The following is a 22,734-nucleotide window of genomic DNA, read 5'->3' as shown; positions in this document are numbered from 1 at the left end:
CAATTTCACAAAGCTAACCTCAAACAATGACAGCTTCATATAAATTTTTTTAATATTGTTGTTAGCTTTGTGAAAATGACAGCGCTTATTTGACGTCTCAAACGACATTGACAATGATCTATAGTGACTATTGGTGTCAATTACGAATTTACAAGGGATTACTAATTACTAATTTAATGAAATTTACTTAACTTTGACAACTAACACTTTGGCTGCTAGGAATTTTTGTAGTGAAAAGAAGAATCTCCCACAATGCGACATTCATACACGAGGCTAGGAATCTCGCGTCACGGCAGAAGAAAATAAACCAGGCACGAGCGATTCATTTTTGAAACGTTTACTTTATTCTGCCGTGATCGCGTCCATACATTTTGTTTGACATCTTCATAATTTTGGAATGCGGAGCGAACTCGATGTAGAGTGTTTTCCAAACAACTCAAAAACTGACAAAGGAAAACATTTAATTTCTATACAAAACACTCAACATCGAGTTCGCATTTCATTCCCGCCCTCCACTTTTTCGGAAAAGATCCTACGAGTTTGTACACATTTCCAATTTTTGGTTTCTTCAATGGAAATGGAAAACACTCGCACCAATTTCCTGATTAAGGAGAAATCTATTGTGGTTGTCAAAGTTCAGGTGCCAAACTGACATCCAGTCAGTTTTCGAGAGTAGCGGGGGAGGGAAGTCTGTAAACCCACTATTTAGAAAGAAAAATTTTCTTGAGAAAGCAAAATCGAAAGATTTCAATGCCCATTTCACTCACTTTTCACAGACAGACTCATACACGAACCTCGATTCTCTCCTTCGTTTTTCTAACAAAGGAAATGTTTCGCTTATAGAGAAACTTAGTGAGATTTGCCAAACTTGATCCAGATTTATTTACCAGAACGTCAGTACGAGAAAAGAGGAAGATTACTAGCTGGATATGTTGCCAAGTCTCTCTTGTCTTATTTTCAGCTACTCGTAGTTCAAAAATCTGATAGCATTTCGAATCTTGAGAAACAAAAGGTTTTAAATAGGTGGACACCTAACTTTTATGTGATTGCACCAGGACACTTCATATTCTAAAAATTTTCGGACTAAAGAACGCAACGAGGTGCCCAACCAATCTGGAAAGTTTTCCGCCTTCCTGGAGTTCCCTTACAGTTTTTGGTCGGGCAAAATTTAAAGATAGAAAACCGTCGACATATTCACATGGTTCCATGTCATTAACCGAACCATATAATATCGTTAATTATTCTTATATTTAGGTAGACAGTACGTGTGTAGAAACTATAAACTCTGTCTTTCAAATACCTATTGCATCGTTGATGGTGAGTTCACAATGACTGTACAGTTCGACAATATTTTTACGCCTGAAGTTATACGTTTTCCTCATTCAATTTTTTTGTTATGAATGCAACAGTTTCAGTTTTATGTATTTTCTTACGAGGGATACAACATAAGTAGAAGCAATGAAAAGATTGTTCACATGAATAGTTTCCATTGAGAAAACATGAAATCTTTTCCATTGTGAATATCCCATTTTTCCCATTTTAAAAACCGAATTTAATATTTTGCAATGGTTTTTTTTTCATGAGAGAACTTTTTATTATTAGAGTCTTTGAATCGAACGCGGTTTGTCGTTGAATTTTATTCGTATGCTGGACATTATGCGATACATTATGTCATCGTTGTTCAGTCGTTAAAAGTAAATTTTTCGTTGTACACGGTATTACAAGTAACAAGTGCACAAGTTTTGTCTTACTTGGTATAAGAAAAAGTGTGTGTTTCGGTTGTTTAACATAAATATTGAAAGTTATGAAATTTGTCTGAATTTTTATTCGAAGTTATCTTTATTGACGTGATACATAGAAGATCAAAAAATTTGAAATGCATCATCTAACACTTTCTCTGTTTGCAACAATTTTCCTCAACTTGTGCAACTGTAAGTGAAATGAAAACAACGATTAACGAACGTGGGTCGATAATTTTTCTTATTTAACGGTGATATTTCTCGGAACACATCCAGACGTAAATGGTCAAGGTGTTTTCGTTTCCGCTCTATTTCTGGGCGAACCAAATTTATTCAACTCAACTCGAGACGACTGTTACTGGAAACGAGGGAATGAGAGGGACCGATGTCCGGATAAAGACATTCGAATGATTTTATTTACCTCAACCAATCCGCCACGCAGGACTGAGGTAAAATTCGCTCTTAATATTCGAATCGTCATATATTCATCAAAAATGCCAGAGAATTAGAATTTCAAGCTTTAATGCTAACTAAATTAGCCTTGTGAAACGTTTTATTGCTATACGATTACGATGCTACATTTTTTTGGTCCGAACATTCGGAATTAACGATTCTTGTTCATATCTTTAGGAAATATTATATCGCTCGTTTATGTAAATGGTAATTCCGAATTATTGTGATGTCATGTGTATGAGGTATAAGAACAAGGTCGTTCATTTTGTGTTGCAAATAATGATTTTGGTTTTGAGTTGTGAGAAAATCTCTTTGAAATGAGATTTGCATCATGATAGTGAACAATCATCATGCTTCGGTATATTGCACGTAGCGCAACATTATTTTACTTGAAATACCAAGACATTGCGTTTCGGACGATTTATAGAAAATTTGCAGAATTTTGTATCCGTTAACTACAAATAGAAAATCATCGGAAGAACTGTAATTACTTAATGTAAAACTTCTTTTTTCTGAAGCAGTGTGAAGAAGCAAAGGCAGGCAAAATTTTCCAAAATTTCCAAAATTTTCCACAAAAAAAAATATTTTTCGGTTTAGAAAAAATGTTGGAAAATTCGTGAAAATGTGGGAAAATTTAGGAAAATATAAAAATGTTTTTCGAAATTTAGACCCTGAGAAAAAGTGAAATAATTTAATTGTGAAATGGTAACCGTTCTGCCGCTCTATAAATTACACCCCCGGTGAGACCTTACCCTTTCTCACGATAACCGAAGAAAATTCTCTTCTAGATTGTATATTATCAATCATGTTTTACGTAGAAACATAATTGATAAAACTAGTGAAGTAGAAGATTTTTGTTCCATCTCAGCCCGTTGCCAAATTGCAACTCTAAACAAGCCTCTGAATTTGTTTCAGTTTCGCTATTCATCCACTGAAAATTAGACTGTTACATACGGCTATAGCTGTCATCTGTTATCGACAACGACAGCAATAATTAACGACAAGCTCAGGACCGATGAGGTCTTTTATAGCAAAATACATGTTCAAAACAAATAAAGTAAAAGATTTCTGAAACAAATCTCTGAAAATCTTCTATCAAATGAAGTAATAGATCAGATAGTAAAACTGTTAATATGCTTGCCGTCTGTGACAGGTTAATAAGTCAAAATAAGTAATAGATTCAATATGTGTACTGATGATTATGCTTGCCGTTGAAGAAATTTTAAAATAAAATGAAAAAAAAGTAGCGATGCAAGCTTATATTGACTTCTAAAAAAAACTTTTTACTGATTATTATTGCTAGTACGATGCTGAATCGCTGTAGGCCGGAATCCGGAATTACTAAAAAAGAAAATTTAAATCGACACACCCTACCATATACACTGAAAATTAATAAGTCAAACGAAGTAGTACATTCAATGTTTGTACTGATGATTATGCTTGCCGTTTAAGAAATGTTAAAATAAAATGAAATCAACAAAGACTGTAGTCAAAGCACCGTGCTTTGCTGTAGTGATAATGAAAGATCCATTTACGAAGTTCTTATTTCATTATTACGTTCCAGTTGCTTATTCAACCCAGTTTTTGAAGACGGTCTACTTCTGCTGTCTATAGGTTGCTGTTGTATACAGTCGACTCTAAATTTCATTTGTTTTGAAACAAAAGGTTCGTCTCACATTGAAAACTAATAGAAAAACACAAGGAACAATAAGTTATGCTAATTCTGTTGTCATCGCATGTACTGATACACTTCTAACACAATCAGCATATTGTCTTTGGCATTTGAATTTACGATCGATTTGTTGCGAAGTGTCATCGAACGAGGCTTCTCACCTACTTTTACACATACAATGGCGACACTCTTTGATTTCCGTTTATTTCTTTGCTGGGAATACTAACTATTGCACGGTGGGGCTGAACGAACTTTAAATCAACATGTCGACTTCCATCTCGGTTCTTTTCATAGCTGAGTTAGGGGAGGCGTGTACTATCCAACGGCACATGTTGCAGGCGCAACCGCTGAGCCGTTTCTGAGAACTAGGAATATCGTCGCCTGGCTCCGCGGAAGTTGATGGACCAGTGTTTGAAACTGAAATCGGTAGAGGGACAAATTCTAAGAACAACCATATAAAAATTATTGCTCTCGGTCATTTGGTCGCAGAGCAATAGAAGCGGAAAGTCGAAAATTCCACCTCTTCAAGGGGTGATGCCTCCTCGACGAAGTTCTCGATCCAGCACTTTAATAGCGTTTCTGGACAAAGTTAATGTGCTCTTTAGAATGGCAATAATTTTTTTTTGAAAGTGGTCTCTTTTAGTACATTTTCAGAAAAGTCACTTTTTTGCAACCCTCGGTGAACTTTGGCTACTCCCATACCTTGCCGGTTGGAATATTTCAACACGCCATACCTTGTAGCAGTTAGCCTGAAGTCTAAGCTTTCTAATGATGCCAAATATGTCATGTATGATTCTCAGCAAGAACTATTTATGATAAAGATTTTGCGTCGAGGTCGGGCTACTAGCAAATTTAGGGTCATTGAAAACGAAATTTCTATTTTTATGTTTGTTATGGCATAATAAGAACATAATATACGACGGATAACTCACGTAAGTCGATGAGACATAACTGAAAGACATTAGTTTGTAATATTTGCAAATTTCGTTTTCAACGACCCTAAATTTGTTAGTAGCCCGACCTCGACGCAAAATCTTTATCATAAATAGTTCTTGCTGAGAATCATACATGGCATATTTGGTATCATTGGAAAGCTTAGACTTCAGGCTAACTGTTACAAGGTATGTCGTGTTGAAATATTCTAACCGGCAAGGTATGGGAGTAGCCAAAGTTCACCGAGGGTTGCAAAAAAGTGACTTTTCTGAAAATGTACCAAAAGAGACCACTTTCAAAAAAAATTTATTGCCATTCTAAAGAGCACATTAACTTTGTCCAGAAACGCTATTAAAGTGCTGGATCGAGAACTTCGTCGAGGAGGCATCACCCCTTGAAGAGGTGGAATTTTCGACTTTCCGCTTCTATTGCTCTGCGACCAAATGACCGAGAGCAATAATTTTTATATGGTTGTTCTTAGAATTTGTCCCTCTACCGATTTCAGTTTCAAACACTGGTCCATCAACTTCCGCGGAGCCAGGCGACGATATTCCTAGTTCTCAGAAACGGCTCAGCGGTTGCGCCTGCAACATGTGCCGTTGGATAGTACACGCCTCCCCTAACTCAGCTATGAAAAGAACCGAGATGGAAGTCGACATGTTGATTTAAAGTTCGTTCAGCCGCACCGTGACTGCAAAAAGTGAAAAACGAAAGATTTAAAATTAGATTATTTGAATTGCAAACGTTTACAGTTGACGCCAGTGAAATTTAGACATAAATTTGCTTCAGCTGTTTTTCAGCTGGTCCACTCATGCCAGCAAATGTTATTATTGGTGAGCTAGTGCCCTAGTGCCACGCTCGCGAGTAGTAGTAGTAGTAGTAAAACAGTATAAAGACGTATGAGATGTTATGTTTGTGTGAGACCAGCTGAAGCAAAATCGTGTCTAAATTTCAACGACGTTTACTATAGCTTTCCTTTATTTAATACATAGTCGTAGGTCTCGGGTGATGAACTAAGGTATAACGATATACAGGCTTTATCTCGTATAGTGATAAGTTAAAGGACGTCGGCCTAAAACCCATTAAATTAAGGCCTTCGCTCACTTACGCCGTTTTGCTTTCCGTTTACCGGTTGTGCCTTGTTTAAACAATGAAAATTTCGCCTCTTTTCTATTGTTTGAACTTTTAACGAACTCTCACATACCACTTAGTATATTAGGAATACTGGTATTTAACCTGTTACAGGCGGCAGTCATTATCGGGTCTATTACTTCCATCGATCAAAGTATTTTCAATCGGTTGATTTAAAATCTTCTACTTCATTTGTTTAACATGAATTTTGCTATATAAAGGACCATATTACACATAGCTTGTCATTATGTTTGTCGTCGTTATCGATAACAGATGTGGAAAGGTATCACGTAGCATGTTAGACGCTTCGTTACTCCTTGTGTGTTTTGTCACATTTTTTATGTTTTTCTATACACACAAGAGAACACAATACTAAAGCTCATTGTTTGCGTTTATCGTCATTATCGATAACAGATTTTACTCCGTTTCTAAATTTGTTTTATTAGTTGGATGTAACACAAAAAGATTGGCTTATGAACAGCGGATGGCAATCTCAAAAACAAAATGTCATCGTCATTCACGGCTATGCGGGAAGCGAAGAAACTCCCCCAGTCGGCGTTTTGAAAGACGGTAAAGTGACTCAAAGTGACTCTTTGACTCAAATTACTCAATGCCCGTTTCATCCGCAGCTTATCTGACCCATGGTGACTACAATGTTTTCCTGGTCGATTGGGGAGCACTATCTAAGCCGCCGTGCTATGTTGCTGCCGTTCATAAGTATAATTAGTTCGGAAGATGTTGGGAAATTTTTCTGAAAAGTCCAATTTCAGTTTGAAACCAGTCGCACGGTGTGTGGCTCAATATTTTTCATTTTTACGATATTCTGGACTGCCAGAGTCCCGGACAACATGTGTCGGTCATTCTCTAGGAGCTCACATGTGCGGACTGTTATCAAACTATTTAGATTTCAGAATTGAAAGGATAATTGGTAAGGCGTCCCCAATCCCTAATGCTATGACTGACGATCATTTGAAATGAAAATTATACTAAACAGGACTCGATCCTGCACGACCATTAATCAAGCCCGGAGTAACGAACCGCTTAGACAGCGGTGATGCTAAATCGGTTCAAGTACTGCACACAAACGCAGGATACTATGGAGAGGGTGGCAAGATTGGTCACGTTGATTTCTGCATGAATGGTGGCCGAAAACAGCCGTACTGCGAGACGACAAACAGTAAGGATGAGTTCAATCGGTTAGATCACTTACCACACATTATCGCTTACAGACGCTAATCTCTGCAGTCACATCTGGTCAGTCTGCTATTTAGCACAGAGTATCTTCGACAGTTCACTGGCTCAAGCAGAACCATGCCATAGACGGTGTCCACCAGGACCGATTGTGGGAAGGAGAGCCAGAAATCAGCTGAGGAATACCATTGGTGCTACGATCCCAATGGGACATGATGCTCCGATGAAGTAATTTATCTCGATTTTTAATTTGATCGATCGATCGTTGATGTGAACTCTATTTTCAGTGCCATTGGATCGTATTGCATAAAAGACTTTACTCCGCCGTTCTGTCCGTCGAACAGTTCAACCTTCGGCGATATGAGATGTTGTATAGACAAGGCAGTGCTCGGAAATAATATCAATCCACCACCGCTGGTTGTATGAGTGATCGTAGGTCGTTAAATAACTTATTTTAGGGACGATGATGGTTTAGGATTACCAAATTGAACGAAATGTTGGAAATAAAAGTGAAAGTCGAAGTTGGCAGTTTTCTTTATTCGAGACGTTCTACCACAGCTAAGTTCAATATCATGGCACAATAGCATCACGAGAACTTACAGCAACGCTTATCTCCGACCCCCTTCCAATATTTAGGACAATATGGCGGGTAAATGTTATCGAGGCAGTAGGTTCCATAGGCCCTGAAACCAGAAAATTTAAAAGTTTTTCAAACCGTGCATTGCTCACCATTTACGTCTGTGGCACATTGTTGATCACTCGAATTTCATTGAAATTATTTTCCGATGAATTGCTGCGAAAAAATCGAAAAAGTCCGGCTCTCGGGCAATACGTTGAGCAGCTTCGTGCTATGAGCGGCCGATTTTCAAATAAACTTTGTGCCATGTAACAAATTGCCCAGATGTGACTGCACAGATTTGGTTCTGCAAATATTCAATTTATTGACCCGCGTTGATTGATTTGATTATGTTTTGCTTATACTTCTCGCCTTCACGCAATACGGTTGTATTAGACCACCATTCACGCATACGTTAACATGTCCCACCGAACCCACATCACCAAAACTACCAGCATTCGTCTGTAAAACATGAACCGATTTTGCGCTCGATCGTTTCAAACGAAGATCGCCATAGATGAGTGGAAGAGCCGGATCAAGACCTGAAAATTGAATCTTAAAACTTGATGCTAGCGCTTCGGTTGAACCTTTTCCTCTTCTACCGATTATTTTGTTCAGCTCAAATTTAAGATACTTTTTCAAAGCTCCGCAAATAATTGCACCCAACGAATGACCGATACAGCTTTCCACCACTACACCCTTCTTTCGTAGATCATTCAAATAATCAGCAACACATCGACTTATGTATCGAATATTGTTTAGATTCGATACATAACACGGCGGCCGACTCAATGGACTGTATTCCACCAGGAATAAATTGTAGCCGCCTTGGGTTGCATATGCTGGTTTAAGAAAAGAGATTTTCTTGTAAATATACCACTCGATTCGTCACCGGTCCGAACAAGAAATTTTTTACCGCCTTTCAGTACGACAATAGGAGTATCGTCGTCACCGGATGCGTAACCGTGTACTAGGACTACAGTCGCCCTGTATGGATCCCATGAGCTTTTCTGCAGCCAATTTCTGTCGGACGGATCGTACTAAATTGATGATAAAGGTATAAAGGTGAGAGACAGAAATACCGGTCAAGATTTAAATCGTTTTAGGATGGTATGGGGAGATTAGGAAGGCGTGTCCGACGTTAGTATTGTGATTAGGACGATTGCCCATCCGAGCAAATTCGTACAGGTCGTCGCACGAGTTATGAATAGAATAGTACAAAACCCGCCTTCTACGAAAAATGAAGGCCAGCAGTACTAAGTACTCCTACTCCTACATGGATCTGTGTCTATTAACCTGTTACAGATGGCAAGCACATGACCAGTATTATTACCAGGTCTATTACTTCCATCGATCAAATCTGTTGATTTCAAATCTTGTACTTCATTTGTTTAACATGAATTTTCCTATATAAAGGACATAAAGGACCATATTACACAGAGCTTGTCATTATGTTTGTCGTCGTTATCGATAACAGATGAATAGCCTTATGTGACAGGTTAAAGTATAATGTGTGTGCCCTAACTTCTGTGATTTTTACACAGATTTATTTGTGCACAAATCCCAAATTGTTGTCAAGATTCGCTTCTTGTGATTTGTACTCAGACTTTTCTTCTCTACAAATCAAAAAATACTTTCTAAAAATTACGAGCGATAAATGTTGTGTACAAATTACTGAAAGCGACTCGTGACAACAATTTGTGATTCGTTCACAAAAAACGCTTGTATACAAATCACAGAACTAAGAGCACACCCATTTATAAACACATTTCCATTCATTAAACAGGAGTATTTACACAGGATGGTCCTTATCTTTGCAGGAGGCGGCTGTATAATATTTTGTTCTGAGCTATCTTCACACACATATCAAGCAGTGGTGCGCTTCTGCGGTCTCCAATGAAATTCTAATTTTTCGATAACCAAATTTCACACTGAAATTTCCCATCTTTTGATGGGAAATACCGATCGTAACAAAAGCAAACATTTTCACCCATTGTGGTTGAGCGAATTCGCTAATTGTTTTTGTATGCAAAAACGAATTGTTGCCACGGGTTTTTTTTGCATAAAAGAAACCAGTTGTTACGAGGAGATTGATTGATAAAAAATTCATAATTTTTAATTAAAATAATTCAATGTTTTGAGATTTGTATTGAGTTAACATACATATTACAAGCATGCCACACAGTTCCATCCAGCGTAGATATGCGTGGATTCGACGTCTTTTTTATTTAAATTACATCGACGGTATTTCAATTAATTATTTTTTATCCGTTTCAAGGTTACTATACCTGCCATGTCTACATACCGAATTTAGAGTAATTGCCTAGAAGAGTTGTCTTCATGTACCTTTCATTATCTAGAACTGCCATAGAATTTTAGAGATACTTATACACCATAGCACTGTCAGTGCGTTGGACATACACTTTAACACTGAACAGGTTTAATGGTGTTTTGATGAATGTTTCAATTTGAATTTGAAAAGCATGTACAAAACGATTATCTGTTTATCAACTGGTTAATCACCGGCGAATCAAGTTAGTCACCCAGAAAAAAGAGTGAGAAAGCCCTGTAAACCCCTCGAGTTTTATGTAATCGATCGAAATGATGAAAACGAAATCAACGAAATTTTCACTCAGGGTCGAGAAACCTTTCGAGTTTTAAAACGAAATTTTCACTAGGAGTCAAGAAACTAATTGAGCTTTATGCAATTTATCGAAACGTTAAAAACGAAATGTTCACTCAGGATCGATGATACCCTTGAGTTTACTTCAATCGATCGATGTAGATGTAAACGAAATCGACGAAATGTTCACTCAGTATCGACAAACCTCTTGAGTTTTATTCAATTGATCGAAACGAAATCAACGAAATCACTCAAGGTCCAAGGCAACAGTCAACTTTAGTTCTTGGTATATTTAGATATTTACCAGCGTTACATAATTTGATTAAACATCATCGTTCACCTGTCGCGGAACTCTTTATCCTTCTTCTCTCGGCCCGTCGTACACTTACGATAAAAACTCTGCAGTAAACGTTTTTTTGAACTAAACTTTATACAGTGGACGCCGGCATGAATTTGCTTCAGCTGTTTCCTGTTTTTCAGTTGGTCAAATCCAGTGGACCAGTTGAATCAAATTCATACCTAAATTTCACTGACTTCGCTGTGCCTTTTTTTGTGGAAAAAATGTTCAGTTGTTTATCGGACGATACGGATTAGTCGGACTCACAATTCTTACGTTTCGCCTCATCAATTAAGACGATAATTTCGTATCGTTTCACAAACGACAAACATGGAAAGAGCATAATCATCGAGTCTATTACTTCTTTTGTTCTAAATATTTCCAACAGATTGATACCAAATCTAGAACTTCAATTAGTTTTTACATTTTGCTATAGAACAGAACTATATAAAAGAACCAACCAAACCTTTTCGCTGTCATTTTTATCGTTAATTTCTGACGATAACAGATGATATAAAGTGTGAAAGGCAGTTGGTACCGTGGTATGCATCTATAGAACTAACCAGTCAAAATTATCAGAGAAGAAAAGTGTACTCACCACTTCCCTCTTTTTATCGACGTACAAAATTAACGAAACATTTTTCGAACAATTGGCATCATACGTCTGATGCCAAACACAATCCCTTCTGGTCGAATTGCGAAACGCCGGTTCCATTCCAAGATATAACTCGTTGTTCACATAGTCGTCGATCAGTTTCAATTTCAGTGTAACAGCTGCAAAGAGTCAATTAAACGAACAATTGCTGCAATACCGATATGTGTCATCATTTATCTAACATTGTTCAAAGCACTGGACAAATATTACCACACACAGCGTTCGCGAGAGTACATTTGAAAAATTGTTTAACATTTCCCGGTTTGTTTCAGGAAGGATAAATGAAACGGTAAGAGTCACTGTAATGATCACTGATCCAACCTCTCAGACACTTTAATTAAGAATGAAAATTAAAAGTTCTGATCTCGAAGTTCATATTTCAACATGAACGTATTGCTGGATGGTTCAATACCACAATTAACTTTTATATAAACATCTCGATTAAACGCATGTGGTTAATTGAAACTGGTTGCATTCGGTTTATATACATGTATGCATACAACACGTACACACCTGTATAGTATATCCATCCAAAAAGAGTTGCTGTGTGTTCTTTCGAGGAAAACAAGTGAACTTGACCGCGATTTTCATGACTTCTGACCAACAAAAGGTATTTGTATGAGTGAGTAACATAATTTATTTGCGCAAGTATTTGCACAATGTTCTTAATGAGAGATTGTAAGAAGTGTGTGGAATAGCGAAATACCATCAACGAACAGGTGTCTAATTGAGCTTTTTTGATAATAGACAAATTAGAGCTGCAAAGAGTGTTGAAGTTAAATGTCTTAAAATAGAATGATTAGAATGTTTTCTACGGTGAGTTTACTGGGTACATAGAACTCTCATGAAACATTACCACCTAAGACACTATTGTAACGTTTCGTTATCGTTTGCAAACATTGACTCACTTCGAATTCAAAAACAGAGAGCCGGCGTGAGACTAACAACATCATAAATACTTCGATTAACACGATCGGGAGATATTGCGTACATTTGTCCAAAGAGAGAAATGTTTCCCAACATTTTTGTAGACAGGTGTTTCGACTACAATCGATGATACAGGTGTTTCGATTACAGACAATGATGTACTATCATGAAAATGTTTTATATTTTGAATTAAATTCTGTTCTGATAAATAAATAATGAAGGAAAATTAGTTGTGTGAATTATAGGGTGGTTCGAATTTTACGTTTTAATTAATTTTAAAACGCCTGACCTCTGGTTGCATTCAGGATGTTCCAGATAATCTTTTATAATCTTTTATGGAAGAAACCTTTTTCGAAATCACTAATATTTTGTGAAAGAGTTCAGCTACTGTCATGAAATATTATGTATACTTACTGGCCAAGGTGTCCTTGACTCAGCAGCACCGGTTGCAGTGTCTGCACTGGCTTCGTGGGCGACGTGGGCACTCTTAAAAATTCTATTCAAAAATTTTAAGAAAGTGGTTTCAGGTGAATGTGCCTACCGCGACATACCTAGTGTACTGGTAGTGCTCGACCTCCCCTACCACCTCATACCACAAGCTTAACATTATCATTTGTCTCTGAGGAAATATAAGTCAAAGTTTTCAAAGCTCTACATTCCGCTAGAACATGGTTTTCAAAAATACTTTCAACTTTCCGAGCTATGACCATTGGAAACTTAAAGTCGTCAGGGAGACCTCTTTCCGGGATCCATCGGATCCATCAACCACATGCCCGGACACAGTTTCCGATGGTCTACGTTTTCCGCACACAGGCTATCGCGGACCTTAAAATTTGCAAAATTCGATACGCCCTACTAAATAGGTAATCTAGGACAGTAAAGCCTTTTGTAAATGCTGTCACATACGGTATTCATCTGTTATCGATAACGGCAACAAAAATAATGAAAACGTCTGGGTAATGTGGACCTTTATATAGTAAAATTCATGTTTAAAAAATTGAAGTACAAGATTTGAGATAAACCGATTAACAATACTTTGATCGATGGAAGTAATAGATCCGATAAAAATACTACAAATAACTACAAAACTACAAATAAAAAATTGAAAGGAAACTTTCTCTTCAAAATATAAAACGTAGGACTGCACAAAGTAGAAACAACATTATTAAATGAAGTAATAGATCCGAAAGTAAAATATCTTGTCGTCTGTCAAAGGTAAAACCACAGATCTTCGCCTGTGACTAACGTCAGTTCTTTATACATCTGTTATCGAGAACGACGACAAAAATATTCGCCGATCTATGTGTAACGCGATTTTATATAGCAAAACGTCTGCCAAATCTTATGAAGTAGAAGATTGAAACTGTTGAAAATATTCAGATCAAAAGAAGTAACAGATTCGATACATTGATATGCCTGTGAAAGATTGAAACCATCGATACGTTATGATCGTGTTAACAATTATATCTTAACATCGACACATAAAAATTTCATTGTCACATATGGCAATGAAAAACAAACGAAAATTTTAAAATGAAAACAATTTACCGCAATAAGTGTGTAGCGCATATGGTTTACCTGTTGGTATTTCTTCATTCAAACTTGAACTAATTTTCGTTTTCTAATGTGATGATAACATAAACGCAAAGAATAATTTATTGTATCAAAACGGTGGTACATGCATGATATAACACCGTCATAAGTTCATCAAATTGTTGCGCAATTTCATCCAGCAATTTTAGATTTAATTAAAATTCTAAAAAAATCTGTGGATTCAAATCGACCAGTATGAAATTTAATCAATTCAAATTTTTATTGAAAACCCATCAAGATCCATCTACACGTAGAAGTTATTCATGTCACATAGAAATCTAAAAAAAAAATGTTTACCTTGACCATTCAGCAATTCGTTATATTTATTTGAAACCAAAAGCCTGTCAATATTCAGTAATAGTTTAAATGTCTTCCATCCATAACGGTCCGGCGGTTACATGCTATGGCACAAAATGTTTATTGAAATGTACGCGATCAATGAACGTACAAACCGTCTAGAAACCATAAATTTTGTTCGAAAATATTTTTAAATTTTAAATTTAAAGTGCAACGCCGCGCATTCACAATTATGTTAGTCAGTTACGTTATCATTTCCGTCATTGTTATTCACATCGATGCCGTTCAATTCGAGCTGGGGCCATGTCTGTTACAGTATCTGGAACCGTGTTCCGATGAAGTTATCCAATTTTATATATTTTCGAGTGATAGACCGAACAGTGCACCGCTGTTGTTGGATCCGAAGAATCTAACGATTCCAAAATGGCTTAACCTAAACAGTACGAATAAACTTATTGTGCATGGGTATGGTGGCAATTTAGATTTTTATGCCACCAAAGCAATAAGGAATGGTGAGTGGAATATCAATTGTTTTGATTTACATAAAATGCGGTAATGACAATGAATCGACGTGTAATTATTAGGAAGTTACAGTAAGAATATGTTGAACTGGAAAAATTTGTTTGACCTTTGCGGAATGGCTAGTGTATCAACATTAAATCTGCTACTTCTTTTGTTAAACGCATTGACTACTGTTTCACACCAAATTTTTTACTTCATTAGTTTTAATATATATTTTGCTATATAGGAAACCACTAACCAGAGCTCATCGTTTATTTTGTCGTCACTACTGACGACAACAGATGTTACTCTTTTGATTGGTACTTTCCCAATCTCATTTACTTTTTGCTCATCATTTCCCGACCATTAACCAAATTTCCCACCCCTGAGACAGAATATCTATTAAAAAACGGTACCAACATTATCATCGTGGACTGGGGAAAATTATCAATGTTACCCTGCTATCCCGGAGCGGTTTTTAACACTAAACAAGCCGGAGAATGTGTGGGAAACTTTCTGTTAAAACTGGCGCCATTGTTCGACGACGAGAAGATATTTACGAAACTTCACATGATTGGATTCAGTCTGGGTGCGCATATAGCTAGCTATGCGGCCAACATTGTACGCAGGTCGCTGGGACTGGCGTTTGAGCGAATTACAGGTAAAATTGAAAACACTTTTTGAATGGGAACATCTTCTTTGACTGGATAGTTTGTCGAACATGATTGACCGGAAAGATCTTTGAATTTTCTTGTATACGAGATTATGGACAACACATCGTGAGTCTCATGACAAACACTCGGAAACCTTTTATTCCATCAAATTTGATTGATTGTTTTCACCGCTAAATCAAGAAAATGTCTGAAAACTTTTATAGACCAAGAGCCTACGGCTACAAACTCCATCTGTTTTGTTAGGGCACTTATAACGCTCAAAAACTGAAGTGACACAAAAGTTTTCGTCTTAGGTCGATAATATGGCATTTGGCGTAGTTATGAAACTATCAAAGCAGAGCAACCAGGCCCGGTCTGACCTCTTTCGTACAGACAGGACTCATCACAAATGCAAGTGTTATCGTATGCATCAAAATTTGGAAGCATTTGACATCTGACATAGTTGTTCAGTTCATTTATCGGTCGATGATGCCGTCAAGTTGAAGAATACATTAGGAACCAGTGAGACTTTTCCCTGCGTCAAGCTTTAGTTTTTGTAAGGATTCTGATTGGTAGGACACACATGACTCTAGGAGACATCACAAATTCTTTGTATGCTAAAAATACAATTTCCAAACAAGTCACGACACACGATCTTCTCGGCTAATTCCTAACGTTTCTGACAAAAATCGCCAAACTCTTAGAGAAATGATAACAGATGGCGCTGCAGCTGACTCACCTGCGAAGCGCCATATGTTATCATTTCTCTGCAAACTCAAGGAGAATCGAAAGTGCTATAGAAACTCGAAACATTGACTATTTCCAATTTAAACCTGATTTCTCGATCTAGGTCTCGATCCAGCATTACCATTTTTCACAACCGATCGCCATTCGAAACTCGATAGAACCGACGCGAAATTTGTGGATGTAATCCACACCAATGCCGGAGTTTTCGGAAAAATTGAACCATCCGGTCATGTGGACTTTTACATCAACGGTGGTCAGACACAACCCGCTTGTGAACAACATAAAAGTAATTTTTTTTCTTAAATACGAAGATCAGGCAGTCAGATCAAATAAAATTCTAACTACATTCTCAGACGTTCCGTTATGCAGTCACATATTGTCAACGGTCTATTTCGCTGAAAGTATTAACAGTAAAATCGGTTTTACCGGACATCGTTGTTCCGGATACTTTCAATATTTTCTCGGCTTTTGCACACCACAATCGCGAACCATTCCGGTTCCAATAAAAATGGGCGAACCGTGTCACGTCCGGTAAGTTATGTCTCAGCTAAACAGACTATGCCTGTGTTTGATGCAATCGAGACGATAAGACGTTTTTTTATCAATTAAACTACAAAATTGATAAGCGAAACATGTTGATCAATGGCATGCGAAAAGTTAAATGAAATATTGTAACCATGGCAATGAGTGTGCGCAAACATTCTACAGATTAGTTGAATTGATAACTGGTATGTTTTTGTCACACAAAAAAATTTAATAATTTTCTCTTGTCTTAGTGCTAGAGGAATCATCTTCATCGATACCAACGATAAACCACCCTATGCAATTGGGTGAATGGAATGAAACTGTATACGGGCAACGAAGAGGCTATACACCCAATTAACGAAGTGTGATATACAGCAAAATGTACCGTGTAATGAGTTGTGCGTGAACAGTATTATGCTTAACTAGAGAGTGATTGATGATGGAAAACAGAGCCGACAATAAAATTTGATTTGTTTTTTGTCTTGAATTTGTGTTTTGTGATTCAAGTTATAAACTCCTCTACGACCCTCTTTGCTCTGGCAATTACAATATTGTTAGTGAATGACCGATTGAAATTGTGAGGGATTCTTTTAAAAAGCAGAGTACCGAAAGCGGACTAATTGTTTAATGGAATTATTTCTATGTGCCTAGACAGGTCTCGAGGCAGGAATTGAACTCTAGAATCGAAAATCGAAAAGTACAATTTCCTTACCTCGTTCTTCTCCCACAGGTGACGAAGATCGACCATGTATTATTGGATAGCTGAGGGTAGTGAGAAAAACATTTTGTAAAAATGACGATATTAGGCTGAAATGGGTGCTGTACTATGTTCAAACTGACTAATGATTGCCCACACGCATGAGTCGTGATCATCCCTGGTGATTAGTGAATGTGTACCATGTGTACGCTGACAAAACAAAAATCAAATTGCTGCTATTCACGTATATAAGGGTACACAGCACGGCTTTTAGCATGAACATAGGAAATATTGGGAGACTGATAAAACCACAGTGCGTTTCTTTTGTACAGATAGACTTGTTTTTGTTGTATAAGTTAAAACATGGAGGAAAGCTGAGTCATAGCTTTTTATCGAAAGTTACTTTAGCAGAGCTGCAGCACCCTCCAACTTCTTTCATTTTAGTCTAAAATCGTAATTTCTTCAAGTTGATGTTTCTCATTTTATATGATATCGACATCCAACCCACGTGGGCCTATAACTACATGACCTCAGCTATGATGCCATGGTCGGCCATGTCCTTCTATGTGGGAGAAAATTGTAATTTTCAAATTTCTGTCACAACTGTTCATAGACGGCACAGGGGCTGGAATTTTTTTTTTAAGTTGTCCTGGATTCTAGCGTTCAATTGATGTCTAGGTCCATAAAAATGATTCCGCTAACAAATCTGTTCTGGAGGCTGTTTTTCAAAAGTATCCGTCTGTATCAGTTCGGTTCAGTGCTGGACTGGCTACCAAAAGGTACATCAGGAAACGTGGGAGAAGCGAGAAAAATCGTAAAATTCGAAAAGAACCTTTTTCATATAAAAATGCAAAATTTCCTTCGAAAATCGCTCGAATTCCCAGTATGGCCAGTTCGGAACTGGTACGGTTCTACCCTAAAAATGTTAGTAAATAATGAACAACTAAGCCAAAAGTTCTGTTCTGACAATTTTGTAATTGTTTTATTGACAAGATCGGTTCTTCTGGTCCTTTCCCTTACATGTCAGGAAATGATCTTCTTTCCAGCTACGATTACACCTATATAAATCGAACCAACCAATCTCCCCATTAAACACACGTTCCAACAATAGAATCAACAATCCATGTCACCCGGAGTCATTTACATACACATCGTTAAATGATTTCCATCAAAATTCTCATTTAGCAAATTAAGCCGTTACACGTTGTCGATCATTAAAATGTACAGGCACGTTTCCTGAATTTATTCATATCGTTTAAATTTTCGAATGGCAGAGCTATTCGTTCTGCATACAATACACTTTGCATCTTAAAGGTGACGCACATATATTCATTAAACGACAGGGCTTTATATACACAAATGTCTAAATGGGTGCTGTACGTACACTTCCACTGAAAAGCAGTAAACAAGCCCAAGGAAGTATTACGATAGCCAATTTTGATAAAAAATGTAGAGCGGGTACGCGTATATATAATTCGTACGAAATATGCATGTGTACAACATGGAGATTTTACAAACCAGCGACGATTGTGTTATATGCATACCTACGCTGTGTATATTGAGTAAATTTAAGATCTAACGAAAATTTGTGTTGCCAAAAAGACTGATTGTATTGTCATTCTGTGTTACTCTCGCACCTTGAACGGTTCAAATCGCTGAGTTCGACGAGTTATCAACGGTTTTGTGACAGAATTTGAATTTTATCGTAGAAAATAGAAGAAATAGAAACGAACAAAAAGAAATCATGAATCACTCCCTAGTGCGATCCAAACTACAGTTAAAAACCTAAATAATGTGCGAATTATTTCATGTGTACTAATCGACTAAAATGACTACATTTCAAGCGAAACTATGGATAATATTCGGAATAATTTGTGGTGAGTTTGGTGTTTGTTCCGTAGGGTGAAGGTAGCGGTCTCCGGTCTCATGTACCATTAGTCGGACACCTATTGTTCTTTTAATCATAAAATAGTTGATCAATGAAAGACCAATAAGTGTCCGACCACTGGCACATGATCGGAGACTGGTACGTCCTCCCTACATATGTTTTTCATGTTTAACAAAATAAAAACGTATCTTCGATCTTGTGTCGCGTCGGTAAACCATAAACATTTTTCACCGGTCGTTGAATTATTAAAACAGAAATATTTTAATGATGAGATCCTGTTGGCCTTTTTTTTTTTGATTATTACATTTTTTCCACATTCCACAGAGAAAGGATTAGTTGGTACTACTGAGTAACTGTTGGGTCCAATTTTGTATAAGTTTCTCTCGCATTCCAGATGTAATAGGGCTTGGCAATGGGGTTTTTATTTTTTATTTTTTAAAGTTGGCACACATAGCATTGGTACATTGTACACCCTAAAAACCAGTGCTTACACTTATGTGATAAACACAAAATAAGCGATCTAGCCTTAATCTATTCACTTACGCATTCTACTCGACGTCAGGCATGTCAACTTATCATGTCTCTGACGTTCCACATCAAATCCTCTTGACCGTTGTTTTGATTAAGGCTGGGAACAGCTTAAAATCAGATTATGTAAAACAAATTCAATCTAGTAGCACAGAACTCGTTATCGATAGTGTAGTCTGTAACTTGCAGACTCTATAGTCCAGACCCTTGTGTCAATCCGCTCGCTCTATGTTTTTCGAGGTTTTCAATCATATATCGAGAGCAACATCATTAAAGACTCTTTAGTAAAGAGCATATCTCCGATATCTCAAAAACTACTGAACCGAATTTGATTTTTTTTAAATCCATGAAAGGTAGGAAAAAGCTATGAATTTTGAGCTCGATATGAAGTCAATCGGCCATATGGTTGTGAAGACATTGTGAGTCTTCACGACCTGTGACTGTGAATATAATTTGATACTTCTGTACGGTGCTAGTATTAGACAAAGCTCTGTCTATAACACCATGTCAATAATTTTTGGTAAGACTAGGAAAAGGTTTTAGGGCAATCTGTAACCTGAGCTGAACTACCTCAAACGTTATTTAACATGAAATTAAGATTTTTGACCTGACTCGGATCATCTAGACCGAAAAATCAAAAACCTGAGTTGAACTAATTGACCTTTTCGACATGTCATTTCAGGTTAAATCAAGTAAGAATATTACTTTCAGTCTTTAGTTTCCGCGATGATTTACCGTACACTGACCCTTATAGTCCCACAAATTACTAATTACCCTACTGACACTGCAGTTTTTGAAGGATGACGTCGAAGATTACAAACACTATACACCACACCCAATTAGTTGTATCAAATCTGTGACTTCTTTTGAACGAAAGTCTTTTACTTCTTTTTTTGTAACATTCACTTTGCTATATATGTGCGAGTTATCCACAGTTCAGCGATTTTTTTTTGTCGGCGCTGTCAATAACATTTAAAAAGAAATTGTTTTTTTTTTTCTAATGATCATACAGCTATGACCAAATCATCCATACAACTACCGGTTTCAGCTAACAGGGAAAGTAGAGATATAAATGTTGGATCATGCACTTGGGTAATCGATCGAAAATGTCCGGACGAAAATATTGGATTTTACTTATTCACGAGGAAAAATGTGAAAGACAGGCAGTACATTCACATCGATGTTAATTCCAAGACATCGAATATTTCACTGTCCTATTTCGATCGACGTCATCCGGTTAAGATCATCATCCATGGTTACAATTCGGATATGTTTCTACAACCGTTGATTGTGATGAAAGATGGTAAGTGTTGATGATGCATTCACTTCGACAGAGACTATTGAGGCCATAAGTGGTATGTTTGCAGAATATCTGCAGAGAAGTAATTTCAATTTGATTTACGTTGACTGGAGTGATTTGGCACCGTCTCCTTGTTATTTGAGTGCTGTTCATAATATTAAACACGTCGGCGCATGCATTGCCCAATTAGTAGAGCGAATATTAGATCTTGGTACTGACGACATACATGTCATTGGTTTCTCATTGGGTGCCCAGGTTACAAATTACATTGCGGTTAATTTGAAATCGTTCAAATTACCCAGAATAACAGGTTCGTCTCTTCAAGAACTTTTCTGATGGATTTGAGTGACTAAAATATTTCAATTAAAGGCCTAGACCCTGCGATGCCGCTGTTCATGACAGTATCCCAAGACGAGAAATTAGATCCTAGTGATGCAGATTTTGTCGACGTGATTCACACGAATGCACTCATACAAGGCAAAATTGAACGATGTGGTCATGCCGACTTTTACATGAATGGCGGGGTTATGCAACCCGGTAAGATAATAATACCAAAAACCTCTACCGTTGTAGTGCAATAAATTTTTGTTTCGTTTCACAGGTTGTTTTGGCTCGGGTTCAAGTACGTCTGTAATAGGAGCACTGACAAAGTAGTCCTTTAGTAACATCAGCCCCTTTCTTCCAGATCCGTTCGCTTGTAGTCATCACAGAGCTCCAGACTACTACGGAGAATCTATCAGAAGCTTGACAGGCTTCTGGGGATGGTCGTGTCAAAGTTACATCAACTACCTCTTCGGATTATGTCCGAGATCCGAGCAACTTTTTGTTGCTGGTGAGGACTGTCGAACGGAGACACGAGGAATGTTCTTAGTGACAACGAACAGCGTAGCGCCATTTGCTATTGGCCGATGGACTGACCTAGTTACTGACAATAAAAAATTTACGAAATTGATGCCCTTCACCAGAACTGGCGATCCGCTGCAACGACACATCGATCCTTGGGGAAAAATCGAAGGACATTTTAACAACTTAGAACATTTCCCGACGCCGTATTCTCAAGATCCGAACGGATTGCATTGGCCGTACTTCGATCGGTCAAGTGATGACACTCATCGACTAGAAGAAATGAAAGTTGATGTTCTGGCTGCATTAACTCCTACTACTGAACGAGGTGACGGTGATTCGATTTTAGTGCAAAAGTTAAAGCATTCGTTGACCAGCAATTCAACGAGACAAACATTTATCGAAAATTATAAGAGTAATTTAACCAAAGGTTTCATTGATGACAATGTGTTCAGCATACCAGAAGTAATTTTAAGGAACTAAGTCAAAAGTTATTGTTAATAAATCATCCCATTCTCGCCAAAATTTTGGTTCACGGTTTTTCTGAGCATCACTTGTGGCAAACTTGGAATACTTATTTGATTCACAAAGGAATGAAGAAAATAGGAAATTCCAACACGAAGTTTTGCGAATCGCTCGATGTGGCATATTCTATTTTTCTTCCAGAGGTGACCACAACGTTCTTCATTTTCTCCGCAAAACGAAAGCATTAATTCGTTCCACAATTTTCCAAAACAAAAGCGAACCAAAGTGACAGTTCGGGAAAGAAAATTTCTGATTTCTACACTGTCAAAGAAGAGTGTAGAAAATAGAAACTTTCTCCACCGAACTGTCATCAGACCAAGCGCCATTTTCTTATTGTGTTTTAAATGGAGAAAATAAGTT

The 22,734-nt window shown here is 37.3% G+C and overlaps 2 protein-coding genes across 2 annotated transcripts; one reads left to right on the top strand and one right to left on the bottom strand.

Moving 5' to 3' along the window:
- The first annotated feature begins 1,600 nt into the window (after nt 1-1,600).
- Nucleotides 1,601-22,374, top strand: LOC119075390. Its single transcript, XM_037181831.1, has 19 exons — nt 1,601-1,931; nt 2,016-2,188; nt 6,375-6,498; nt 6,558-6,645; nt 6,699-6,856; nt 6,923-7,105; nt 7,158-7,347; nt 7,407-7,539; nt 14,316-14,679; nt 15,063-15,329; nt 16,172-16,354; nt 16,422-16,599; nt 16,845-16,991; nt 19,051-19,167; nt 20,719-21,009; nt 21,074-21,316; nt 21,376-21,543; nt 21,608-21,628; nt 21,692-22,374. Exons 1-13 carry the CDS (start codon nt 1,877-1,879, stop codon nt 16,900-16,902), a joined length of 2,154 nt encoding a protein of 717 aa, XP_037037726.1. The 5' UTR covers nt 1,601-1,876; the 3' UTR covers nt 16,903-16,991; nt 19,051-19,167; nt 20,719-21,009; nt 21,074-21,316; nt 21,376-21,543; nt 21,608-21,628; nt 21,692-22,374.
- LOC119075374 (phospholipase A1 member A-like) lies at nt 7,644-12,072 on the bottom strand. The gene is made up of 7 exons (XM_037181804.1): nt 11,533-12,072; nt 11,294-11,469; nt 8,652-8,775; nt 8,338-8,577; nt 8,101-8,277; nt 7,856-8,042; nt 7,644-7,802 (listed from the first exon to the last, which is right to left on the bottom strand). The coding sequence occupies exons 1-7, from the start codon at nt 11,603-11,605 to the stop codon at nt 7,706-7,708; spliced, it is 1,074 nt and encodes a 357-aa protein (XP_037037699.1). The 5' UTR covers nt 11,606-12,072; the 3' UTR covers nt 7,644-7,705.
- Nucleotides 22,375-22,734: the final 360 nt, after the last annotated feature.

Source organism: Bradysia coprophila, unplaced genomic scaffold (assembly GCF_014529535.1).
Source record: "Bradysia coprophila strain Holo2 unplaced genomic scaffold, BU_Bcop_v1 contig_200, whole genome shotgun sequence".
NCBI classification, from domain to species: Eukaryota; Metazoa; Arthropoda; class Insecta; order Diptera; family Sciaridae; genus Bradysia; species Bradysia coprophila.
This window is presented reverse-complemented; position numbering and strand designations above follow the sequence as displayed.

What these genes read in the sequence shown, in the direction of transcription:
- LOC119075390 (XM_037181831.1), top strand. Translation starts at nt 1,877, where the DNA reads ATGCATCATCTAACACTTTCTCTGTTTGCAACAATTTTCCTCAACTTG. An exon ending in TTTCCTCAACTTGTGCAACT is followed by an intron (nt 1,932 to 2,015) that starts GTAAGTGAAATG and finishes GAACACATCCAG; the next exon opens with ACGTAAATGGTCAAGGTGTT. An exon ending in CAGAATTGAAAGGATAATTG is followed by an intron (nt 6,857 to 6,922) that starts GTAAGGCGTCCC and finishes TATACTAAACAG; the next exon opens with GACTCGATCCTGCACGACCA.
- LOC119075374 (XM_037181804.1), bottom strand. Translation starts at nt 11,605, where the DNA reads ATGTTAAACAATTTTTCAAATGTACTCTCGCGAACGCTGTGTGTGGTA. An exon ending in GTATTGCGTGAAGGCGAGAA is followed by an intron (nt 8,043 to 8,100) that starts GTATAAGCAAAA and finishes GAATATTTGCAG; the next exon opens with AACCAAATCTGTGCAGTCAC. An exon ending in ATCAACAATGTGCCACAGAC is followed by an intron (nt 7,803 to 7,855) that starts GTAAATGGTGAG and finishes TTCTGGTTTCAG; the next exon opens with GGCCTATGGAACCTACTGCC.